At 50.2% G+C, this 26717-nt stretch overlaps 1 protein-coding gene across 6 annotated transcripts in view; it reads left to right on the plus strand.

Annotated features, from left to right (window-relative positions):
* Positions 1-26717, plus strand: part of MEGF11 (multiple EGF like domains 11) — a 414135-nt gene that overhangs the window by 350168 nt on the left and 37250 nt on the right. For all 6 annotated transcript variants that reach the window (XM_037732953.1, XM_037732954.1, XM_037732951.1 and 3 more), the window contains one exon: positions 1396-1570. In XM_037732953.1, coding sequence (XP_037588881.1) covers positions 1396-1570 — 175 coding nt within the window. The remainder of the gene's footprint in view (positions 1-1395; positions 1571-26717) is intronic.

The raw sequence follows: 26717 nt of genomic DNA on the forward strand, positions 1-26717 counted from the left end.
CATTTCCAAATATTCACAAGGGCAGTGAATATGAGCCAGGTGTTGGGGACCCACCCAAGGCCCCGTGGAAGTTAGCAGAATCAAGACTTGCCCCAGGTTCCCCCTGCCAGCCCAGGGTATGCTTGACCTTATCCTCTGCACTGGGCTCCAGAGCAGGGAGGCAAGTGCCACAGGGAATCTAAGAGGCTTGTCTCTGCCACCCAGCACTTCTTTGGTGTGCTATTCTGAGCCCCTCCAGAAGCAGATACCAAGGGCAAGTGGTTTACTAGGGGAAGCATCTGTGAGGGAAAGTGGGGAGGAAGCTCGGGAGGCTGCGAACGCTGTCAGATCACAGAGAGGGAAAAAGAAAGGAAGGAGGGAAGGGAGGGAGGAAGGGAGGAAGGGAGGAAGGAAGGGGGAAGGGAAGGAAAGGGAAAAAAGGGAGGGAGGGAGGGAGGGAGGGAGGAAGAGTCTTAACCCACAGCACAGTTCTAAGAAAGTCTGCCAGGATGGGACATCTTAAAGCCAAGGTACCCATCAGAGGAGTCCCAGATCCCAAGAGTGTGCCCACCTTAGTATCCCTGCTGTGCTCCAGCTGGGAGTGGCCCAGGGGAAATGTGACCTCTGGATTTCAGACTCAGCAGCTGGGGCCATTGGACAATTACACTCCTGCAGGAGTTCTGGGCAGCACACAGTTGCACCTGGCATCCCGCTGACCATGAATGGACATTCGCTGTTGGATCAGATGGCTGCCGGCTAGAGGTTGCCCCATTCTCTGGAGGTCATGCCAGGGAACTCTTGCCTCTGGCCCAAATGATCCTTTCTCTGGCCTAGACAGGAGATGGAGAACTTGCTCCTGTTAAAGAGGCTGGGAAAGCATATGTTGGGGATTGTTCTCTCCAGGGCAGACACTGCCAGAGAGGGGAGGCCACATCTGGCCCTTGTTTTCACTCAGCAGCATTCACTGAACACCTGCGATACGGAGAGCCACTAGGTATCATTGCTACCTTCTCATGCTGTTCCCATGCTAAGCGTTTGCCTTGGGTAAGGGTTGGATGAAGACTTGGACCACATGGTCTATAAGCCAAGGGACTAAAGAGGCCACCCTCTGTTTTGCTTTCCATGTATTTGAATTATAAAGAAGATGTGTTTGGGAGTCAGGAGACCTGTGTTCTCATCCTGATCTTGTCATCTTGCTGTGTGACATCTGGGTAGTTGTAAAATCACCATGAGCCTGAGCTCCTGGGTGCTAATAAGACCATGCTGCATTGGCATCTTCGGATAAACAGACAAGGCACTGAGCAGTTTAATCCCAGAGCTCCTTTGATCCGGCTACCCTGGGCAAGCCAGGCTTGGGGTGGGACGGGGCTGCTTCCCAGAACACAGTGTCCTCTTACCCGTCTCTCACCTGCACAGCTGCCACCCGGTAACCGGAGCTTGTACCTGCCAGCCAGGCTGGTCTGGTCGCCACTGCAATGAATCCTGCCCTGCCGGCTACTATGGCGATGGCTGCCAGCTGCCCTGCACCTGTCAGAACGGCGCCGACTGCCACAGCATCACTGGCGGCTGCACTTGTGCCCCGGGCTTCATGGTAAGATGGGAGGGGCCTCTCATGGCCTTCCTGACCCCCGACCCGGCCAGCTCCCCTCACCTCCTGGTGCAATCAGGAATGTGGCCCTGCACCCAGGTGCTTCCTTGTGTCCCCCTCAGAGATAGATTCCATGAGGGGAGGGCCCCTGAAGCTGGTCTCAAAGGGCCAGGGTTTGTAATACTGCCAATAACAGGAGAAGGGGTCCTTCCGTCACCCCCAGCTCTGAAGGTTGCCTTCCTTTGTGCCCAGCTCCTCCTTGCCTATATTCTTATGCACACAATATTTTACATCAGAAAAAACACAATACACATAGACAGTTTTTCACTCTGCCTTCTTTCACCCACATTTCTATGTTGCTGCTTGGGCTTCTTAATTATCATTTTAAATGGCTGCATAACCTGTAGGAGCAGATGCACCCCTGGTTTCCCCAGCCATTCTTACTGCTGATTATTAAGCTGTTTCCAGTGTTCACAGTGAACGTTGCAGTGAGCATCTTCATACAAATAGCGTTCCCCCCTGCCAATTGAATTATTTCCTTAGGGTGAATGCCCAGGGTCAGTGGGCACAGTATAGCGATGGCTCTTGACGGATGTCGCCATATGACTTTCCTCAAGGGTTCTATAAATCTACACCACCACCAATTGTGTACGAATGTACCTATTTCAGAATAACTTTGCTAACATGTTTTTAATTTTTGCCAATTACATAGGTAGAAAATGGCTCCTCAATGTTGCTCTAATTTGCATGTCTCTGATTACGAGGGAGAGTGAACATCTTCCCTACGTTTGTCTACTATTTGTATTTTCTCATGAATTATGCGGGTCTTTATGAGGTTTGGTTCTGGGGAACTTGGCATTGGAAGTGGAATCCTGTTCAAAGGTAAGGCGTGCCCAGCAGGTTCAAGGAGACAAACACTCAGGGGTTCTCTATGGCCATATGTTTCATTGTGCTGTAGGAAGTGATACAATGGTGCAGTTGAAAGAGCGTGGCCTTTGGAACCAGACCTGGGTGGCAGGCACCCTGGCTGTCCTATTCACCAATCATGTGATCTTGGACCAATGAGTCAACCTCTCTTAGGTTCTGTTTCCTCACCTGTGAAAGGGAACGCCTGCCTTGTAAGGTTGCTGTCAGGTGTTGAGATGGGATATACAGAGTGCATTTTAGCAGGCTTTTCAGGCAGTAGTAAATTTTATAAGCATCTGTGGCCCTTGTTCACTTGCAGGTTCTGATTCAGTAGGTCTGGGATGGGGCCTGAAGGTCTGCCGTTCTAACAAGCTCCCAGGTCAGTGGTTCTCACTTTGAGTAGGATGCTGATAGGTAGCCATGGGTCTCAACTTGGGCAGCGCACTGAAGTCACCAGGAACGCTTCATAGACGTCAATGCCGGGGCCCCGTTCCCAGAGATTCTGATGCATTTGATCTAGGCATGGTCTGGCTGAGGCCAATGTGCTGCTAAGGTGGAGATCCACTGATCTACAGGGAATTCTTGTAGATCAAGTGAGGGTTTGCTTGGTGACAATGTCTTTTAAAGACAGGCTGCCTCTGGTCTGCAGAGCAAGGCCCAGGACAAAACACTGTTCAAAATAAAATGTGGCCAGTTCTGAATTGAGATGTGAAGTGGGAAATACGCACTAGATTTCCAAGACTTAGTATGAAAAGGTGAATATAAAACATCTCAACAATTTTGTTAGGTTGATTATATGTTGAACTGATACCTTAAAAAAAAAAAATATATATATATATATACATATATGTTTTTATATATATTTAACGTATCACATATATTTAAAGTATTACATATATTTATATATTTTTATGTATTTAAAGTATATGTATACATATATATATATATATATTTTTTTTTTTTTAGAAAGATTCTTGCTTTGTCACCCAGCTGAAGTGCAGTGGTGCAATCTCAGCTCACTGCAACCTCCGCCTTCAGGGTTCAAGCGATTCTCATGCCTCAGCCTCCTGAGTAGTTGGCATTACAAGCATGTGCCACCATGCCTAGCTAATTTTTGTATTTTTAGTAGAGACAGGGTTTTGCCATGTTGGCCAGACTGATCTCGAACCCCTGGCCTCAAGTGATCCACCTTCCTTGGCTTTCCAAAGTGCTGAGATTATAGGCATGAGCCACCACCTAGTCTAAATATATTTGTTTAAATCAAAACATTTTACTAAGATTTTTTAAAAAACAGTTAAGCTCTCCCTTTCTCTTTCCCCAATGCAGATAAAACTTCCTCCTTCCCCAATGCAGATAAAACCTCCTCTTTCCCCAATGCAGATAAAACTTCCCAATGCAGATAAAAATGAATTCTTTGGCATGTTTGAAAGAGAAGGAAGCCGGGTTTCCTCTTTAATTTAGCTTTGTTGGTGCGAATTTTTGCTGTAATTTCCACAGCAAAATGGAGGTGCCCTGGGTTTTGAATTTGGGTGGGAGAGAATAATTGTTTGGGATTAAACATCTCACATAGCCAAGTGGTCAGGTGACTGGAGCTGACTGCACTGGACTGCTCATGGCTGACCCCTGTCCCAGCTTGGCTTCTGGCATAGCTCTAGGACTTTGGGCATCTGTGGATGGGGAGTATACAGGGAGAGAGAAGAACCTATAACTTCTAAGATGGTCTACTACATGGACTCCGTGGATCAAGTCTGGGTGAAAGGGGGAAAAGTAGGAGCAAGGAGATATGTGCACACGTCGGTGTGGGAAAGTCACTGAGGGTCGTACCGTCTGGTCATATACATTGTCTATGCATCTGCTGGGAGCCTTGCCTCCCTCTTCGCCCTTCTTTATCCCCAGCTGCCTGCCTACTCACTGATCCTCAGAAAAAGGGAAAATTGGGGCCCTGGGAAGGCCTGGGAGGCAAGCATCTGTTTGCCCACTGCCCCCAGTGCTCCAACAGTCTGGTGGCCAGGCCACTGCCTCTATTCCTTGCACCTGAGATGCAAATGACTTCCTGTCCTTGAACTTTGGGGCACATGGTGCATGCCAGAGTCGTCTCACTGTGGAGTCCCCCTGCCTGGGGCTCAGAGCTAAGACAGATTGTGAGTCAAGCTGCCCTGGTGAGACCCAGTGAATTACCATCCATCTCTTCCCGCCCAGCATCATTATTCCTGGAAAGGCTCTTCTAGGGCTCTGTTGGACATTGGGCAGGGGCTGCAGGAGGTGATTACAGAACATTTCATTGTTCTCAACCAGTGTGACTCATTTCTTCACGCACCGAGCCCTGAGGGAGAAGCCGTTACTCTCACCCTCACTCCAGCTTCTGAATGAATGCAGCTTCCCACAATTAGCCAGCTAGTGGGGGCAGGCTGCAGAGCAGACTCAGCAGAAACTGGCCCCAAGATGTCCCACAGTCAGTAATAATTAGCAAGGCCTTTGTTGGTGGGTTAGTTTGCGAATGTATGTATCCTGCCTTTATCCTTGAATGATTTTAGGATGGGTAGTCAGTTGCTGACTGATTAAAGGAGCCCTTTTCTGGGTGTTTGGAGACCTTCATTCTGGGCTCAGTAATCTTGGGCATGTTACTTCACCTTGCTGGACCTCCATTTCCCTATCTGAACGATGGGAGAAGTAAATCAGTTTTGTCTGCTATTGGATATGAGTAGCCCACATGGAGTGGATGCGAAACCGCATCCTCAGCTCTCCCCTCTGACTCCAGCTATCCCTGCCCAGGGTTTTTAGGGAGGATATTGGGACAGCTTTATGAAAGCAGATTCTGGGGGCTGAGAATGGTCTTGGGCTCAATATCAACATGAGGAGTGCTGATGAAGTAATGCAGAACCATATTTGTGAGCTCAGTGACATGCCTGCCACAGCCACGTGGTCCCACCCCCAAGTGCACAAGGACATGGGCCAGAAGCAGGCCTCTGCTTGGGGCTCTGGGCTGGCCTTCACACACTGCCTCTTCCCTCCCAGAACACTGGATATTTCCTCTGCTAGGACATAGGGGCCAGGCGGGGATGTGGAAAGACCAACCAGACTCCCATCCAGCCATCCAGGAACCTGTGTTCAGTAATAATCATATGCACACTAGCAGCGAACACTCACTGAATCCTGGCTGCATGCTTCATCTGACTTATGCCTCACAAGGGCCCTAAGAAGGTGCACTTTCACTTTCTGCAATTTGCAAATGAGGAGCTGGAGTTTAAACAGGATAAGTGACTTGCTTGGGATCACAAAGCCAATGGTGGTGGGAGACACTGAACTCTCATGTTAGTTGATGAGCTTTGATTGAAGGATCGCTGTGGAACCAGACAAATATAAGTTCAAATCCTAGCTCTCCAATCCCCACACTGACTACTGGCAACTCACTTACCCTGCCTAACACTGACCTTCCTTATCTGCTAAAACAAGACTTTGCTTGTGAGAATTAGGAATCTTATATGAGAAGTTCAAAACCCAGTACCTGAAATACAACAGACACTTGGTGAAATGGTAGCAATTTCTAGTAAGATATGAGAGTCGTGGGGGAAGTGTTGCTTCCCCCATGCCCAGCATACCAGCAGGAGGGTGTTGGGATGAGTGGTACCCAGGGTTACCCAATGGATCAGAGGCATGAATGTACACAGCTGCTGTTCTAGTGAGGTCCACTCAAGCACCTGTGGGTCACCCTGAGTGGTGGGTCTCAGGAGGCACTGTGGAGGTGGACAAGCATCGGAACATTTGGGGAAATTGAGATAGAGATGGAGGTGAGAAGAGAACGTGGGCATTTTAGATGTTCACTTAGCAGCAGTGATAGAATCACTTGGGGTGTGCACTGATAAATTACACTGTGGCTGCCCAGTGCAGTTAGAGTCCTCGACCAGAAAACAAGAAATGGGTTTGTAGCTCTAGCTCTGCTACCTTTCTGGGCTTCTACTTCTCATCTATAAAATGGGAATGAAATTCTCTGCCTAACGGAAACAGTGGTATGGGAGCTAGTCATTCCAGTGGGAGCGCTGACAAATGGAAACGGCATCGTTTCAGCACCTTGGACAGCGTCACGAGCCACTGTTTCAAGGCTACTCCCGGCCTTCTGAGAACTGCGGGTCCTCGCCCAGACACAGAACACCAGGGTGAACAGGGATGGGAGAAGGCAGAGTGAGGGGTCACATGACACAGTGGTCAGACCAGCAGAGTCCTGGAATACCTGTCTCTGTGAAGATGACCTGATTCAGTAGGTGAGGACGTTTCTTCCCACCCTCCTGAGCTAGGGAAGTAGCTGCATCGTGGATGAGGAGACTGAGTGGAGCTGTCCACCCACCCACTTGCAGGTTAGCACCACATCAGCCCTTTCTGTGGCTCCCCACTGCCCAGCAAAGAAACCTCAAATCCCAGGCCTTTGTAACATGCCCTCAAAGTAGTCTATCCTAATCTCATCTCCCACTAAGTCCTGCCACAACTTGGGCAGCACACATAACTCCTTTCCCCCAAACACAGTACGGCAGTCCCCCTTATCCATGAGGGATACATTCCAAGATCTCAGTGGATGCCTGAAATTGTGGGTAGTCCTGAATTCTGTATATGCTATTTTTTCCTGTGCATACATACCTGCAATAAAGTCTAACTTATTAGGCGTAGTAAGAGATGAACAGCAATAATAGAACAATTATAATAGTATGCTATAAAAGTTATGTGAATGTGGCCTCTTTCTCAAAATATCTTCAAAAAAGTTTTTTTAGAGATAGGGTCTTGTTCCATTGCCCAGGCTGTAGTGCAGTGTCACAGTCATAGCTCACTGCAGCCTCAAACACCTGGACTCAAGGGACATTCCTGCATCAGACTCCTGAGCTGCTGAGAATACAGGCACTTACCACCATGCCTGGCTTTTTTTTTTTTTTTTTTTTTTTTTTTTTTTAAGCAGTGTCGGGGGAGACAGAGTCTTGCTCTGTCATCAGGCTGGAGTGCAGTGGCCTGATCTCGGCTCACTGCAAGCTCTACCTCCCGGGTTCAAGTGATTCTCCTGCCTCAGCCTCCAGATTAGCTGGGACTGCAGGCACATGACACTATGCCCAGCTGATTTTGTATTTTTAGTAGAGATGGGGTTTCACCATGTTGGCCAGGATGGTCTCAATCTCCTGACATCATGATCCACCTGCCTTGTCCTCCCAAAGTGCTGGGATTACAGGTATAAGCCACCTCGCCCAGCCCATGCCCAGCTATTTTTTAAAAATTTTTGTAGAGGTGGAGCCTCACTATATTGCCCAAGCTGGTCTGGAACACCTGGTCTCAAGCAGTCCTCCCACCTCAGCCTTAAAATATCTTACTGTATTGTATAAACCTACTTTTTTTTTTTTTTTTTTTTTTTTTTGAGATGGAGTCTTGCTCTGTTGCCCAGGCTGGAGTGCAGTGGTGTGATCTCGGCTCACTGCAACCTCACCTCCCAGGTTCAAGCAATTCATCCGACTCAGCCTTCCGAATAGCTGGGATTACAGGCATGTTCCACCACACCCAGTTAATTTTTGTATTTTTAGTAGAGACAGGGTTTCACCATGTTGACCAGGCTGGTCTCAAACTCCTGACCTCAGGCGATCTGCCCACCTCGGCCTCACAAAGTGCTGGGATTACAGGCATGAGCCACCATGCCTGGCCACAAACCTACTTTAAAACCACAGGTGACCTCAGGTAACTGATACTATGGAAAGTGAAACCAAGGATAAGGGGCACTCCTATATGTTCTTTGGGGACTCTGTGCTTTTTCTCACACCTTTCCTTCTTACTAGAATGCCCTTCCCATAGTCCCTATTGAACCTATGAAAATCCTTCTCAGCCTTTCAGGAAATCAAAGGCTTCCTCTTCCATGAAGCCTTCCCGGAATACTCCTCTCTTCAGAATTAACCATTCCATCCCTTGTTTCCACTGTGTGTGGCTCATGCTCAGGGCCTATCTCCCTAGAGACAACAACATGACTCCCTCTAACCCTGGACTTCCTAACCAGCCTACCATGCCCACCACACAAATATCTTGCTCAGCAAACCCTCTGAAATGAATGAAATCCCTGGTAGAATCAATGCTGTCAAAGCAGGCTATAGTGCAGTGGCATAATTGCAGCTCGCTGTAACCTCAAACACCGGGGCTTAAGTGATGTTCCTGCGTCAGACTCCTGAGCCGCTGAGAATACAGGCACGTACCACCATGCCTGGCCGTATATATATATTTTTGTTTGTTTGTTTGTTTGGTGGAGGAGGCACAGACTCTTGCTCCGTCGCCAGGCTGGAGTGCAGGGACCTGATCACTGCAACCTCCACCTCCTGGGTTCAAGTGATTCTCTTGCCTCAGCCTCCCGAGTATCTGGGACTACAGGCATGCACTGCCATGCCCGGCTGATTTTTGTATTTTTGGTAGAGACGGGGTTTTACCATGTTGGCCAAGATGGGCTCGATCTCCTCACCTTTACAGTAAGGAAATTCATGGCATGTCCCAAGGGGCTTTGCCAGTAGTGCTGGGACTTGACTCTACCTGTTGGCTTCTCTGAAATTTAGATAAACAGACAGCTGCAGCAGGACTGGAGCAGCTGATCCCTGACACCATCTCCAGATTCTTTGAGCAATGACATGAGCTTCTGCCTTATGAAATTTTGTGTAGTGGTTTGCAGAGACTCTGGAGGGAGATTTCCTGCCTTCAAATACCAGCTTTACTGCATATTAGCTGTGTGACCTTGGGCAAGATACTGTACCTCTCTGTGCTCCTGCCCCTTGTTTCATTTCTTTTCTTTTTCTTTCTTTCTTTTTTTTTTTGAGACAAAGTTTCACTCTATTGCCCGGGGTGGAGTGCAGTGGTGCAGTCTTCGCTCACTCTGCAGCCTTGACCTCTCTGGGCTTAGGCGATCCTCCCACCTCAGCCTCCCGAGTAGCTGGGTCTAAGTTACACACCATCATGCCCAGGTAATTTTTTGTAGAGATGGGGTTTTGCCATCTTGCCCAGGCTGGTCTTGAATTCCTGGCCTCTCATGATCTGCCCATCTTGGCCTCCCAGTGTTGGGATTACAGGCACGAGCCACTATGCCCAGCCTGCCTCCAGTTTCTTATATGTGAAAAGGAATAATAACACAGCCTCATAGGATTATTGGGCTGACTAAATTAATTAGCACATATAAGGCGCTTAGAATGTCTAGCATATTTGTAATCTTTCAACAAGCATCAGCCATTATTGTTGATGATGCTGCTGCCAATGCTGTTGTTATTTACACCGAGGGGTCACTCACTTGAAGAGGCTGACTGGTCCTGGCCTGAGTGCCCTGTTTGGGGGTGGAGGTGTAAATGGGGTTGGGAGGAAGAAGGCAGTTAGTTGAATCTTTCCCCTGGCTGGGAATGGCAGTTGCCAAGGGCTCCTAGGTTCCCAAGCGCAGACACAGAACCGAGAATAGACTTCCTCATCACGTGGGGGAAGAAGGCCGATTCCTCAGCTCCACCGTATTCCTCTGCTGACCAGCCTTCCTTTCCTTAATTAAGGCTCACCTAGACAACCAGCCTGATGGAGCCTCCTCCACTGCTGTAGGACTAATTGCTGCCACCTTGGTGCCTGCAGTAACCGTCTGTGAGGTCACTGCCAGGGCTGCAAAGACGATTTCTCAGACCCCCTCCCGGCTGCCTCCTCCCACATGGATGCATGGATCTAAGGGGCCCTCTGGCCCTTCCTCAGCCCAGATGCTCCCTTTCAGCTGCACTGAGATGGGGACGGAAATGCGGGAAGCAGAGCAGAGGGGCCCCAGTGTCCCCTCCCATGGGATTCAGGGCCCATATTTCTCCCCAGGATGACAGCATTTCTATTACCTTAAAGGGCTCATCTATTTATGCTGCAATTTTTTGAAGCCCTGTCTGCCATTATTGAACCCTGCACACTGTCGAGGGGAGCGGGCACTCCATCACCCAAATGAACAAAGTTGTTTCTGCATTTTTCTCCCTTTTCTCCATGCCATTGCTAGGTCATACAGAAACCTCAGCTGCTCTGACCAGGGGAGGCAGCAGAGGGGGGCAAGAGTTATGAAAATCCAGATCAGTGGAGCAGTGATTGAATTTCCCTCCAAGGTTTCCAATGTCCTTTAAAGATGTCACCCTCCCCTAGCCTCCCCCAGCCGGGCAGAGTGCATGTCTGCCTCTTGGGTGGCTCCTAAGCTGGAACTAGGGAGTGACAGAAGTGTAGCCAGTGGAGAATGCGGACTGAAAATTATAGCCAGGTGACAAGAACATAATGTGTGTGCATTTTCTCTTCTAATTGTTTCCCTCTTCATCAAGCTGAGATCTAGACTGTTAGCCCTAAGAACAGAAAGCTAGCTTCTCATCCCTCGGCCCCACTATTGACTAATTTCCCAATTATTGTAGTAAAAGATTTTCCTGAATGTGGCACAGGGAATGAGGCATTCACCCTCTAGTTGCCATGCCTGTGTGAGCAGAGGAGTACGAATACTACAGAATAGCTGAAATGATCCAAAAATATTAATGTGCACACGCGTGCACGCGCGCACACACACACACAAACACACACACACACACTTCAGCACCCAGATCCCAGCTCTGCTATCACCTGCGGTGTGGTCTTGTTGGAGTTACTTCTCAAGCCTTATTTTTTCATCAATGAAACAGGATAATTAATGGCACTATGCTGAGGATCGAATTAGATAAAATATGTAGAACAAAGCCTGGCACATAGCAAGTGTTCAGTAAACGTCTGTCGAGGCTTATTATGCGGCTGTGGAGAGGACTACACGCAGAAGGACGTGGGCTTTGGAATCGGACCGTCCTGGCTTTGGAATCCCACAGCCGTCACTCAGCAGCTGTGTAACCTCAGGAAATATAGCCTCTAGAGCCTGTTTCTCGTCGGGGAGATGGATTAATAATACCCGTCCCTCCGGGTCGGTGGGCCCACCGAGCGAGATGCAACGTGTAATGTCGTAAAGCAGGAATTGGTCTTCATAATGGGGGAGGTGGAAGAACGCTCAGTGCTTCCATAGTGCACAGCAAAAGAAACCAAGGCCAGAAAGGGAAGGTGAACTTAGGTCACACAGCATATCTTAACAGAGCTGGGATGGGACACAGGCGACATGACTCCCAGCCCACTGTTCTTGCCGCCTTCACCTCCATCTCATGAGCAGCTACCTGCTGATATTTCCCTGCACAGGGAGGGGTGGTGGGGGTGGCAGGCAGTGGGGGCATGAGGGGAGTCACCGGGGGCTAAATCATGTCGTCAATTAATTCACAGAGCAAAGTAGGGAAAATTGGTTTTATGTCAGTAAGATAAGTCCAGCCTTACTCCTCTGGGACCCCACCGTACAGCTTGTTAGGGAAAACTGCTGACTCTTCTACTCTAAAAAATAAGCATTTGCCACATCAGACCACCCTCTTGCTGTCATGTTCCTGATGTCCTTATTATCAGTGCCCTCATTACTGGGGCCTGGGCTGGGACTTTGTCTCAGACCTAGTGGCTGCAGCAATCTCTATGCAGCAAAAGCAGCTGCTGGGGCAGATCTGAGGCATCTGTGGTTTAAGTACACCCAGTTTTCTTTTTCTCCAAGTCTCTAGCATAGATGGACCTTCTGCAGGCTCCCATTCCTAGCCAGCGCCCAGGCTCTGGGTCTGACTTCACCAATTCCAGAGGGCAGGGATAGGGCCACAAGTCAGAGAGGCCTCCCTGAGAGGTCTGGAGAAAGTAGACAACCCAATGGGGGTGATGATGGCTCATATTTTGCAGTGGGCCCTAGGCCAGGCACTCTGTCCTATATACCTTGTGTTTAATCCTCACAACAACCCTGTAGTGGGGAGCTGTAGGATCCCCACTTTGTACTTGGGGATTCTACCCATCCTTCCCAACACCTTGTTTCATTGGAGCTTTAACCAGCCCCAGGAGACGGGGTCAGGGTTGGTACCCTCATTGTGCAGAAGAGCCCACGGGCTCTATTACCCCCACAAAATCTGTAGGTTTAGAACAAAGAAAGCTCCCGCTACCCCTGGGCTCAAGCTTCAGTGCCCCAGCCCCTCCCAGCCACCTCTCCCTTAGTCATTAGCACCGATGATCCCATCTGCAAGAGTAATTATCAACCCCAGGAGGGGAAGGGATTCCTGCCAGAAGATGTGATTATGTCTGGAAAATGAAGGATATTGCAGAAAAAGGTCATGAATAAATTATTTCAAAGTGGGGCTAGTAAGAAAACGAACAATGGGGGTAAATGCAAAAAACAAAATCTATTTAAAAGTTATCTCCCAAAAACACTAAAAAATAAGTGTCCTCGTGTCTCCTAAAAGTTCTGAGGAGGGAGATTTAATTCCCTGAGACAGGCCCAGGGAAGCCAGGCAGGGGCTCCCTAGCCATGAGGCACAGGTGTCGAGGAAGGTGTAGGGAATGGAAGCAAAACAGTGTGAGCAGGGCAGGCGGGCCCTGCATGCCAGGGTGGGGTCTCGTCTTAAGTCAGCAGGCCAGAGGGAGCCGCTGCCACCTGGAACGGGTGTGACAAAACAGTGCTGTATTTGACCTGCATTCTCTGTGTAGGGAGATGGTGATGTCACAGAATAAGAACCAGCATGCAGGCCGGGTGGGTGGTTCATGCCTGTAATCCCAGCACTTTGGGAGGCTGAGGTGGTTGGATCACCTGAGATCAGGAGTTCGAGACCAGCCTGGCCAACATGGTGAAACCCTGTCTTTACTAAAAATACAAGAATTAGCTGGGCATGGTGGCCAGCGTCAGTAATCCCAGCTATTTGGGAGGCTGAGGCAGGAGAACTGCTTGAACCCGGGAGGCAGAGATTGCAGTGAGCAGAGATCACACCACTGCACTCCAGACTGGGTGACAGAGTGAGATTCTGTCTCAAAAAAAAAAAAAAAAAAAAAAAAAAAAAAAAACAAAAAAAAAAAAAAAAAAAAAAAAAAAAAAAGCCCAGCATGTAGTAGGCGCTCAATGGATGCTAGATCCCATCACTCCCCACATGTCTTCAGTGGAGGCTGCTTGGCAGAGTGTGGAGAGCATGGACTTTGAGTCAGGGACACCTGAGTTTGCATCTCAGCCTTGCCATCCTCTTCCTGGGTGACTTAGGGCAGGTTCCCCCTTTGCTCGCCTCACATGTGGATTTTTTGTAGGATGGTTTTGACATGAGACAGGGCAAGCGCTACAAAAGCGTTTGGCACAGAGCAGGTGAATCGTGGCTGCTTCTTTCACCTGCAGTGTGGCTAGGTCCTGGTGGGTCGTGTGAAGGCATCTGTAGCACTCACTCTCGATCCGGCACTGTTCTAAGGACATTATGTATTTTATTTCATCTTCACCAATATCCTTGGAAAAGGTACTACTGTAATTCCCATTTTGCAGATAGGGAAACTAAGACACAGAGGGGTTAACACCTTGCACAAGGTCCAAAAAGCCACAGGGCCAGGACCTGAACCCAGTAATCAGGTTGCAGAGCCCATGGGCTTGGCACTTCTGCCTGTCCCTGCCTGTGAGCTGCGGGCAAACCCAGAGTGATCCTCATTGCCCCCAGCAGGATGAAACCTTGACTGTGGCCTTGGGGGTGCTGCAGCCAGGAGGCCTGAACTTGGAAGTGGCTGACAATCGATGGGGAAATTGGGCACGTGTCAGGCAGCTCAGGGGAGGCATCTCTTCCCCAGGTGGTCGTGGGGATGGAATGCCCACCACATGCTATCCATCCACATCCCTGTTTTCCAATACAAAACACTCATAACCACCATCTCATGTGCTCTCACTGCCCTCTGAGGGCTGTGATGTCACCGCTGACATTTTACAAGTAAGGAAACTGACATCTCAAGGTTACATAGTCTCTGGCACATCTCAGCAGGCCCCAGCCCAGGGCTGAGCCCCTCACCAGGCCCTCACTGCTCCCCAGGGCACCCCTTCCCACCCCATCTCCCTCAGGGACCCTGCTCCCCTCTCCTCCCTCAGGCTTACAGCCCCACACAGGATCTGTCCTAGGCCTGACTCCACTACCACCTTTTCCTGCAGGGAGGTTTGACCTGAGCTCCCATCAAACCTGCCCCTTCCCAGGTTTGGGTGCCTTTATGGGGGGCACACTGTACCGTGTTCTGTGTGGTGAGGCACTCTGTGAGAACTTGACTGAAAAACCTCTAGGACCAGAAAAATCTAGAGGAAACTAGCTTTAAAGACCCAAGAGGCTGGCCATGGTGGCTCACACCTGCAATCCCAGCACTTTGGGGGGCCCGAGGCAGGCAGACCACTTGAGGTCAGGCGTTCGAGACCAGCCTAGCCAATGGGGTGAAGCCCCATCTCTACTAAAAATACAAAAATTAGCTGGGCATGGTGTGTGCCTATAATCCCAGCTACTCAGGAGGCTCTGCAACCTGATTACTGGGTTCAGGTCCTGGCCCTGTGGCTTTTTGGACCTTGTGCAAGGTGTTAACCCCTCTGTGTCAAGGAGAATCACTTGAACCCGGGAGATGGAGGTTGCAGTGAGCTGAGATCGTGCCACTGCACCCCTGCCTGGGTGACAGAGCAAGACTCCATCTCAAACAACAACAAAAAGACCTGATGGTTTACAGGAGTTGGGGCTGGGGCTGGACCGGGGGACACTGGACAACACAGGCCGTCTTCCCCACACCCACCCCTTTTTTGTTGCCCAGTAAAAGCCTCTCTGGTGTTAACTTCTGGGCTGTCTTCGTATTCGTCTATAATTGTTTTTATAGTGATTCCACAATCAATAAGCAGTTGAATTTGCCTGAGTCCGGACCCTCAGCCAGAGAGGAAGGGCCCAGATGCCTTTCTAAAACAGTCACTCACCTGCTCTTGGGGGCCCTCCTTTATCTTTCCCAAGCAAAGTTGACACCTGGCACTCAAGGCCATCCTGGCTGGGCCCACCCTGACCTCCAGGCTCCTGCTGCTGCCCCTCATCACCCTCCCCTAACCCCTGAGCTCCAGCAAATGCAAACTGCCTTTCCCTACAGCCCCCCCACTCGTGTGGCAGGACCACCACACCTTTGTTCAGCCTGCCCCTTCCCCCAAATGCCCTTGCTCTCCATCCCCCTAGGCCAAATCCTGCCCATGCACCCTCCAGTCTCCATTCAGTTGCCACCTCCTTCTAAAGCCTTCTTGCTTTCTTCCCTATGGGGCAGAGCCTTTCCACAGGACACGGACTTACCCAGTCTGGTGGCACACTATGGACATTTTTCTCCCCTCTACTAAACAGAAAGCTCCGGGGGTCTGTCCACTGTATTCCTGCGTGTCTACTCTTTTCCCCACCCTGCCACCTGCTAACCCCCAGCCTGTCCAAGCCTGGCGCAGTCCCCTGCACATAGTGTCAGTAAATGTGAATGCATCGCATTTTACTTGGACCCTAGTTTTCCTTATTAGCCTCTGTAGGACCCTCTGTCCCCCACATTATGGATCCCACCTGGGACATTGTCACTGTTGTCAGACTCTGGCTCTGTAGGCCACTGCCCCAAATCCACATTACACATCCCTCACCCCCAGGGAGCTGGGCTCTTTTAGAGTATGAACGCGTATACACCCTATAGATCCAACCCACCCCTCCCTGACTTTGAGCCACACCATGCTCAAAGCCACCAGGATCAAATCACCCTGGGGCGCTATGGCCAGGATCAGCCTGGTATCTGACGTGCAGATGCTAAGCCTGCCCCTGGTCCGTCACACCAATACACACACACACACCACACTCACATACTATGCTACATGCATCACACAGTAGGGAGCCCTCTAAGCTACCATGCAAACCAGGACACTGGGACAGCAGACCCAAATCCTATCCCTAACCTGCTGTCAGTCCATCAAAGCACATGTACCTCTAGTACATATGACACACATAGGGCCCACATGCGTTAATCACATGAAATACGTCAGGAATATATACCAACGCTAGCACACATACACTCATAAGCTCACCGAAAACAGCCCGCAGAACATGCAAGTGGGGAAGTGGCCAGCCTGTGCCCCTCCCCGCCCCCGTGGTCCACACACACACTCCTCTAAATGCCCAGAAAGACCTCCCTCAACACCCAACATAGGTTTTCCCAGAAGTTTGGAGGCAATTTTTTTTGGCATTCAAAAATGCCAAGGTTTCGGCCAGCCCCAGGGAAGCAGAGAGAGATGAGGCTCACGCCTTTAATCCCAGCACTCTGGGAGGCCCAGGTGGGTGGATCACCTGAGGTCAAGAGTTTGAGACCAGCCTGGCCAACATGGTGAAACCCCATCTCTACTAAAATCACAAAAATTAGCCAGACGTGGTGGCGGGCACCTGTAATCCCAACTGCTCGGCAGGCTGAGGCAGGAGAAGCACTTGAACCCGGGGAGGGCAGAGGCTGCAGTGAGCCGAGATCGCACCACTTGACTCTAGCCTGGGTGAAAAAGCGAAACTCCTCTGTCTAAAAAAAAAAAAAAAGACAAGTTTTTTTTTTTTTTAAGCACTGTGGAAATTAGGAAACCTAACATAGATTAATTAGGGTCATATGCTATCAATGATTGCACAGAAACCTCTGAAGACGGAGGCCCAGGCTTTGCAGGGAAGCTTCATTCTGATCCCAAAGGGAGCAGGTCCCAGCAGACCTGTAAGAGATGCCCTAAAACCCCGTCACCTTTACCACCCTCACCCCCAGCCCCTCAGGGACCACAAGAGCTCTGGACAGGGCTCAGCCCCAGGGAAGCAGGGAGAGATGGGGCCAGGCACGGGGAATCGAAGCTGCAGCAGGAAGGCCCTTCCTTCTCAATAAGGGCAGAGGCCTGCCTGGACGTGGGATGCTCATCGTGTCCGAGTCATCAGCATCACTCTAACCAGCTTTATCTCATTCAAAAGATATACATTATCAAATATGAACTCACTCCCACTGCCTGTTATTCCATCATCTTAGCATCACACCTAGTCTTGAAACCTTTTGTACTTCAGGAGCTTCCTCACAACAGAAGACACAAATGCCCCCTAAGAGTTCCCAGCATAGCCCCCCGCCCCCCGTTAGCCATTTCTGCCTTCGTTGTCAACATACATTTAACAGCAAATGGGTAAGACAGGCGATTATGAGATGACACAGCACAGGCTCCTGGTAGCAAGCCTGGCACGTTGCAGGTGCTGGGGACATTTGAGTCCCCATCACTTCCCACCTGTGTGCAGTCAACGCAGCCCGCTCTAGGGGAGAAACCTTGAACTTGGGGATCAGCTGCTCCTTCCTTTTCCCATGCTGTGACTTAGGGCAAATTGACCTCTTTGGCCTTGGCTTGGCCCCTCTCTAGGATAGTTCTCTCTCTGGGAAGGGAATTCTCTTCCTGCAGGGCTGTTACCAAGCAAAAGGAGATCAGAGGGAAAAAAAAGTGCCAGGCGGGACGAGGTGGCTCATGCCTGTAATCCCAGCACTTTGGGAGGCCAAGGGGGGTGGATCACAAGGTTAGGAGTTCAAGACCAGCTGGGCCAAAATAGTGAAGCCCCATCTCTACTAAAAATACAAAAATTAGCTGGGCGCGGTGGCAGGTGCCTGTAATCCCAGCTACTCAGGAGGCTGAGGTAGGAGAATCCTTTAAACCCAGGAAGTGGAGGTTGCAGTGAGCTGAGATTATGCCATTGCATTCCAGCCTGGATGACGGTGTGAGACTCCATCTCAAAAAAAAAAAAAAATGCCTGGGACAAGCCTGTCACCAAGGAGGTGTGAAAAGCATAGAGTTTCCTTTGTCCTGTCATCAGCACTAGGGATGGGGGCGTCTGCCCTACGGCACTGGGCCAGCCCTGTCTGGAGGGGTGAAGGGGTGTGGTCAGTGGTGAGGACCAGAATCCTGCTCCCCGTTCCGTCCAGGGCTTCCCATGATGCATGTGCAAACGTCTCCAGAGATTTTAGATTCTGGGCCTCCTGATAAGGTACAAATGCCCCTCCTGAGTTTGCTCAATAAGCCCATATTAGCCAGTAACGCCTTCTCTAAACTCAGTCGAGAACCTCAGGAAAGAAGAACGGTTAGAAAAGGAGAAGGGGCTACAGGCAGCGCAAGAGCATCAATACAGAGGAGAAGGGAAACTGAGTCCCCAGGAGCACCCCGATGACACGGCCAGTAAGTGGCATGGAGCACCCCGGATGACACGGCCAGTAAGTGGCATGGCCTCAACTTGATCTAAAACATCTTTCCTTGGCCACATGGATTGCCTCTCAGGTCTCACTGAAAAATATATATATATATATTTTTTTGAGATAGAGTCTCACTTTGTCACCCAAGCTGGAGTGCAGTGGGGCAATTTTAGATCGCTGCAATCTCCACCTCCCGGGTTTAAGCTATTCTCCTGCCTCAGCCTCCCAAGTAGCTGGGATTACAGGCACCTGCCACCACACCCAGCTAATTTTTATATTTTTAGTAAAAACAGGGTTTTACCATGTTAGCCAGGCTGGTCTTGAACCCCTGACGTCAAGCAGTCTACCTGCCTTGGCCTCCCAAAGTGCTGGGATTGGAAGCATGACTCACTGCACCCAGCAAGGTCTCTCTGAAATGTATTGGTGTCTGTGCTCCTCCAAAGAGGCCTCTTGAGATCTCAGAGCTATGTTGTATATTTGTGCAAATTAGAATAAGTAACCCCTTTCTTAAGACATTCTACTGACATCTGCCAGAAAACTGATGTAATATACACACAAATCTGTAATGACTGTCATTTGAATAAAACCTCTAGAGTTGTGCAGTGCACACCCTACACAACTGCACAGAGCAACCTCAGATCACTGGCAGCCTATTCATTTTCGACAAACATAGGTGAGAGTATTAAAGGGGCTTCCAGTGCTAACCTTTCTCCTCCTTCCCCCTGCGTGGGAGCCAGACAGAATAACGCAGCCCCACAGGCTGTGGGTATTCCTCCCTCAGCACAGGAAGGCAGGCTCAGGATGGCTGTAACAAGTAGGTTCCGCTGTGGCTCTCTGTCCCTCATAGTCTATGCAGCGTTTCTTCTCCCCAACATACACCTGCTGTCAGTTGCTGCTTTATCAGTGACGCACTAATTAGGTCCAGCGAGGTTTGCCCTGCATTGGAGAGGCTGCCGCGGCTGGCGTTTGGACAAGCTGTTCTCTCTTTGCCTTGTGGGCCACGTGTCACTCTGTCTCCCTAGGAAATTACAAATGAGGCTCCCCACTTGGGAGTCCCACTGTCCTAGCACTTAGAGCTGGGAGTGGGGTGTGACTGACAAGGATGGGCAGGAGAGTGCAGCAGCCCAGGGCTGGTATTCTGCCTAACAAGGAGCAGACACTTGCCTGGCAAGGGGCTTTGTGAATAGTCAAGCTGCTAGCATGGATGTGGCGTTGGACACCCCAAGCAGTCCCCATTAGTTGCTCCGGAACTCCAAGACTGGCTGGGGTGATGGAACAGAAGCAACCAGAGCCACTGCGGGCTTCCTGCAGAACTCCTGGGAGTAGGGCAGGACGAGCTTGTGGCCCTCCCATGCCACAGCCTTGTTTTATGCCCCACCCTGTCTAGCCACTACCCGGTACTGACAAGCTCTGTTCCGCTCCCTGTGTATCCCCTGACCTAGCACAGTGTCTGACACATACTGGCACTTAAGAAGCATTTCCTGAATGTCTGAATAATTCAACCCGTGTGTACTGAGCACGAATGACTCAGTCCGTATCCTCGTGGAACTTGCAATCTAGTCAATGAGAGCCGAATTTTTAAAAATGATTATTTCATTACAATTGTGGTGACACAACGGAGCAGTAACAGGGGAACCTGTCCTGAAAGTGGGAGGGCTTGGGGAGAGTTAACGAGTGAGCGCCAGGCGTGGTGGCCACACCTGTAATCCCAGCTCTTTGGGAGGCTGAGGTGGGCGGATCACGAGGTCAGGAGTTTGAGGCCAGCCTGACCAGCATGCTGAAACCCCCATATCTACTAGATACAAAAATTGGCCAGGCATGGTGGCACACGCCTGTAGTCCCAGCTACTCAGGAAGCTGAGGCAGGAGAATCACCTGAACCTGGGAGGTAGAGGTTGCAGTGAGCCGAGATCACGCCATTGGGTGCCAGAAAGACACCCGGCCTGGGTGACAGAAAGAGACTCCGTCTCAGAAAAAAAAAAAAAAGAGCGTGGGAGCTGAAAGGGACCTTAGGTCTCATCTAGTCTAGTGTAGTGGTTAGCAAGACCCAGGGCCTATCAGTGCCGTGCCTGTCATACATGCTGAAGGAACACTTCCAGACTGAATGAATAATGGATGAATGAATGAATGAGGAAGTCACCTTGGGCTAGTGCTTTTGCCTCACTTGAACCTCTGTACTCTGACCCCAGGTCCAGGGCCCATCCTTGCCTTGAGCTATCCCACCTACTCCTCCAACAAAAAGGCAACTTCCTACGTTGCTGGTCCCAGAGTGGTGTCTGCTGAGCTCCCACAGGCTGGCAGGCTCGTGCCACCTGGGCCTGGATCTAGAGAATTCATATCCACTCCGTGTACACGGCCTCCTACCTACAGAGCATATTTAAGGGGACTAGAAGACAAATTCACACAATTGCCTCCCTCTTTTGTGTAAGGGAGGATCAACCACTTTCCATCCTCCCTCTCCTCCAAAAAATACTCATTAACCTCCTGTCCGTTGCAAGGTAAATGGATGATCAACATGAGAAGCTCAGCTGCTGATTAACTTTCCCAAACAGGGCCAAACTACAAAGCAGCATACTGCAGAGGAGAAAAATCCAATAAACAATATTCGAAACAAATTTAATAGAACATATAACTCATTACCCACCGGGGTCTGGGCCTGTGCCACGTGATGCAGGTGGAAGGTAGAGGAGCGATGTGCAGCTTCAGTGGGACCAGCGTTGAGGGTTTGTTAGTATATTGTGTTTTCAAATCAAGTTCAAGATGTTAATAGCCAGTGCAGCATCTATAATTAGCAGGCCGTTGGATGGGAGGAAGGATTCCCATTCGTTCTGCATTCACAGAATGAAGATGCTGAGCAGGACTGGCAGGCATCCCCAGCAGAAGCAGGGGGAGCTGCCCTGTGGGTGGCGTGGGCTGGGGAGATGGGAGAGATGAAGACAGACACCAAAGCATCCGCTTCCAGGTGCTAAGAAAGGGTCAGAGCATCTAGGCCTTGGTGGGTGGTGCTCCCTCAAGATCAGGGCCGTGTTCTCTGGATGTCTTGCTCTGTGCTTAGGTGGCAAGTGTGCTTTCCACATGAATGGGGATGGCACAGGCCAACCCAGGATTCCCATACTTGGACTGTTAGCATCCTGTGGTCGAATGGGAGCCAGGAGATTTGAGCTCCAAATGAGTGTTCACCTTGCATTGGCTGTGTGATCTTGGGCAAGTCACTTTCCCTTTGTTGGCCTCAGTTTCCTCACCGATAAAACAAGGCAGCTGAACCAGATGATTCCCAGTGTCCCTTTCAGCTCTAGCACTATGGGCTTTCTACCCACCATCAGGACAGGTGTGTGCCCACCATCAGGACAGGCCATGCATTAGCAGAGCAGGTGGACCACAGCTGGTGTGATTCTTAGAGGCCCAAGAGGGCTCCCCATCTCTGCCCCTGCTTCCTACCATTCCTCACCCCTTTGGGTTAAGAACCCCACTCCAGGCAAGAAGATACTCGGGGATAAAGGGCCCTTAGAGGTGACATAGCCAGTGGTTCTCAGCTAAACACTTGTTTTGTTTTTGAGACTGAGTCTTGCTTTGTCACCCAGGCTGGAGCGCAGTGGCGCCTTCTTGGCTCACCACAACCTCCGCCTCCAGGTTCAAGTGATTCTCCTGCCTCAGCCTCGCAAGTAGCTGGGACTACAGGTGCGCACCCCCACGCCCAGCTAATTTTTGTATTTTTAGTAGAGACGGGGTTTCACCATGTTGGCCAGGCTGGTCTTGAATCTCTGCCCTCATGAGCTGCCCGCCTCGGCCTCCCAAAGTGCTGGGATTACAGGCGCGAGTCACCGCGCCTGGCTCCAGCTAGACACTCGTAAAGGCTGCAGCAGGTTGCCAAGAGCAGTTTGGAACATTTCACAAAACCTACGGGAAATCCTGTATTACCTGTGAAGAGGCTAACTGAAACACCAAGGTTTTTCTTTTGCTTTTAATTAGAATTAAATTAACTCTACGTGATACCCCAGGTTAGTGTGTGCTGATCAGAAGCTCTGATTCGTCATAGGTGACATCATAGGAATATCTAGGTCATGGTTGGTGGACAAGAAGCTGCCACTGGCGTCACACGGCATGTGGTTATCGGCCAAACTGCACTTGTCCAATACGTGACTGGCCTTGGACACCAGCCCAGAGTGACGGCAGCGTCTTTCAAATGGAGAGGGCTTTTTAGGGGGAGCATACTAAAACGAGTTCTTAGTGGTGAAAAGTTGGGGAGACTGGTTTCAATAGCCACAGATGATTGATAAAGAAACCAAGTCGCATATATTACCTTGCATTCACATGAGTCTATCAGAAGAGAACATAGACTACTTCCAGCAGGAATTCTGGATGGTGATTTTGGGGGAACAACCTCCCCAGCTCACAACCCTGGCTCTCACCCTGGCCTTTTCTCCAGCATGTGACAAGATCAGCTGACATGAACTGGGCCGGTTTGGGTCAGGCACTAGGCTGGAGGGAGGCAGGTGTAGACGGCACAGCCCACAAATCCCAGCTCTGCCTTATGGGCCCACTTTTGCTCATGGTGGATTTGACCACCTCTAATATCTGTTCAGCTCAGAAGGCCTTAACTCCCTGAGTGGATGCTCTAGAGGCCAACTGGATAATTTTTGCCTGTGCTTCTCACGCTCTGGGAGGCAGAGTTGGGCAGGGGGAAATGGGGTGAGGCATGGAAACATAGACTGGCATCTCCTGGGTTTTCCTTCTCACAAGAGCCTCTATGGGGGCTCAGAGTCAGTGTGTTAGCGTGGAGCTCATCCTCAGACTAGACAATATTCTGTTGCCTGTGTGTGCAGGGCCTCTACCAGGGCTCAGGCCCTTCTGCCTTCAGATGCCAGTCACATTATTTACAAAATTCCTGTATTCTGTGCCGGGTACTGGGGAAGCCAGACAGATAAAATCCCTCATCTCATGAAGCATCCAGTCTCTCTGGGAGAGGCAGAGCGTAAATAAGTGGACAAAGAAACATACCTGGGGCCAGGCGCAGTAGTTCACACCTGTAATCCCAGCACTCTGGGAGGCCGAGGTGGGCAGACTGCCTGAAGCCAGGAGTTCAAGACCAGCCTGGCCAACACAGTGAAACCCCATCTCTACTAAAAATACAAAAAAAATTAGCCAGGCATGGTGGCAGGTGCCTGTAATCCCAGCTATACTCGGGAGGCTGAGGCAGGAGAATTGCTTGAACCCAGGAGGCGGAGGTTGCAGTGAGCCGATCGTGCCATTGCACTCCAGCCTGGGCGACAAGAGCAAAACATCATCTCAAATAAAAAAGAAAACAAGAAACATACCTGGATGTGGGCATGAATGTACCTGTGGGTACTGCCTGGGAGTTGCCCAAGGGCAGAGACTGGGGCCCAGTCTCTTCTGTGCCCTTGGAGCCTGCAACATGGCCAGCTCAGAGTTGGCCCTCACTCAGCAAACATTTGCTGAATTGCCTGGCATACGAGAGAAAGTATATGGAAAATGCCCGGTCCTTCTGGTTCTGTCCACAGTAGAAGCCAGCAAGTACACACAAACATCTCATTTCAATTAAACATTTATCGAGAATCCATTATGTACCAGCAGGGGCCCAAGCACTGAGAATCTAGACATGAATACAATCGGATCCATCCCCATGGAGCTCACAGCCTGAGGTGGAGGAAGGCACTGAGCCAACCACAACCTTCGGGTGCCGGGATGATGGTTGCTATGTAAGCACCCAGTTCCCACCAGGGTAGGGCTGGTGGGCTGGTGGGCTGGGGAGGGGTGTCAGGGAAGACACCCGGAGAAAATCTACACAGACTTACCCAAGGCAAACACCCAAAGAAACACACAGGTGTCTACACCCACTGCCTGAGCACGGGCGGACATAAATGCTGACCCATGTAGACCTGGGTCCCACTCAGACCATCACGATTAAGGCTTGCTTGTTAGCGGTACCCCAAATTAAACAGGTATCACTACACCTTGGGCCAGGGGATACCTCGGGGTGGGCAGAGCTGATAGTCTAATCTGAGATAGGCTGGTGATTGGTTTGCTTTGAACATCAATCACCAGAGACTGGCAGGCCAGTCAGTTACAGACCAGGCTTCGCCCTCAGATTAGAGGCTAGAAGTTAGGGAATCTGACAAAAACTTTAACTGTTAGTGTAAAACTTGTGCTTGTTGAGTTGTTAGAATCCAGTGGGCACTGGTGCCAAGGCCAGGGGGCAAGGACAGTGCCGTGCAAGAGGAGAGTGCTTGAAGTTAGTTGTGCGAAGGTTACATTCCTCCAGGGCAGAGCTGCGCACTTTAGAACTGTCTGATTCTCCATTGGGACTTTTTGCTATTAGAAGCTGAGTGGAAAAAAACACAAAGAGTTTCTTCTCTTCTCCTCCTCAACAAAGACCAGCCAACAGTCAGTTCTGCTGCAGACATCAGCTGGGTGCCCTCCAATTCATTTCTGACGCTGGCTACCTGGAGACAGCATCAGGTCCCCCAGGTGGAGGGCTCAGGGCTCAGGCCCTCCTGCCTTCAGATGCCACTCACAAGTTCCAGGCTGTTTTGCCTGTGCTTCTGACAGGCTATAAATTGGGGTTCCTGCAACTCCCTCCTTGGGATCGATTAATTTGCTACATAGGTTCACAGAATTCAGGGAAGCACATTACTAGTTTATTATAAAGGATATTACAAAAGATGCAGAAAGCAAGACATGTAGGAAGGGGTGTATACACCCGTCCTGGTGTAGGAAGGGGTGTGGAGCTTCCATGCCCTCTCCAGGTGCACAACCTTCCAGAAGCTCTCTAAACCCTGTCCTTTAGAGTTTTCACAGAGGGTCGCTGATCATTGGCCTTTGGTGATCAACTTAACCTGCAGCCCCTCTTCCTTATACCTTCCTCCCTCAGCGGGGGGTGGGGCTGCAAGTCCCCCGCTTTCTAATCTGCCTGGTCTTTCCGGTGACCAGCCCCCATCCTGAAGCAGCTGTCAGTCAATCATTAGCACACAAGATGACCTCACTTTGGAAATTCTAAGGGTTCCAGGCGTTGCTTGGCAGGAAACTGGAGGAAGACATAATATATATTTCACAATATCAGAGGAACTGACAAATGCAAAGTGTTTGGAACAGTGGCCCTCAGGGAGTCATCATTCTGTCCCCCAAGACCATGCCCATAGTGTGTGGTAATAAAACCTGAGGGGGAACAGGGAGCCGAGCCCAGAGAAGGTGATCGAAAGGTAAACAAGGGCATGGAGTCAGGACTCTACCTAACCCCCTGCCAGGGGAACCCACCCTGCCTCCTCTTCTCCTTCAGGGCTGGCTCTTTTTGACTGAGAAATGGATCTCTCCTCTAGAACTTCCTTCTTTTTTTTTTTTTTAAATAAAGACAGGGTTTCACCATGTTGGTCAGGCTGGTCTTGAACTCCCGACCTCAGGTGGATCCTCCCACCTTGGCCTCCAAAGTGCTTGAGCAGACGTGAGCCACCACGCCTGGCCTTAGAACTTCCTTCTTCAACCTGGGAGGATTTTGTGTATTCTTTCCCTAAGAGATACTATGTCTTTGTACTAGTAGTTTGCATAGTGCTTTCTCCCTATCAGGCATTATTCTAACTGCTACACAAATAATAACTAATTTAATACTCTTAATAATCCTATGAGAAGGGGACATTTTAATTCCCATTTAACAGATGTGGGAACGGAGGCTCAGGGGATTTAGTAAATTGCCTATGATCACCCAGTGAGTGCGCTGTGGAAGCAGGATGGTGCCGGAGTCCACCCTCTGATCCCTCACCTCTGCTGCCTCTCAGGATGGAAGATCTGGTTCTTTCTCCTTCACCTTCACTGGCACTAACATACCAGGGGTCCTGGATAAGCCACCGCCCGTCTCTGAGTCTCCCTTTTCTTTTCTGGGAATCAGAAAGCCGTCTCAGCCCGGTGGCCTCCCAGGACTGCCACAAAGACCAAGTGTGGGCATCTCTGGGAGGAAACTGACACAGCATTGTGGGGAGCAGATGTGTGGAGCTGGGCTCCCGGCATCCTGTTTCATGAATCAGGGCACTCAGCCCCATCAGCAAACCCACAACGGGGCTCACAGGCAACCCGAGGCCTTGCAGGGTGATCAGGGTTGGGGACACTAATGAGGACACTGGGAAAGAAACTCCTTCTCTCTGATAGCAGAT

Source organism: Cebus imitator, unplaced genomic scaffold (genome assembly GCF_001604975.1).
Source record: "Cebus imitator isolate Cc_AM_T3 unplaced genomic scaffold, Cebus_imitator-1.0 Scaffold485, whole genome shotgun sequence".
NCBI classification, from domain to species: Eukaryota; Metazoa; Chordata; class Mammalia; order Primates; family Cebidae; genus Cebus; species Cebus imitator.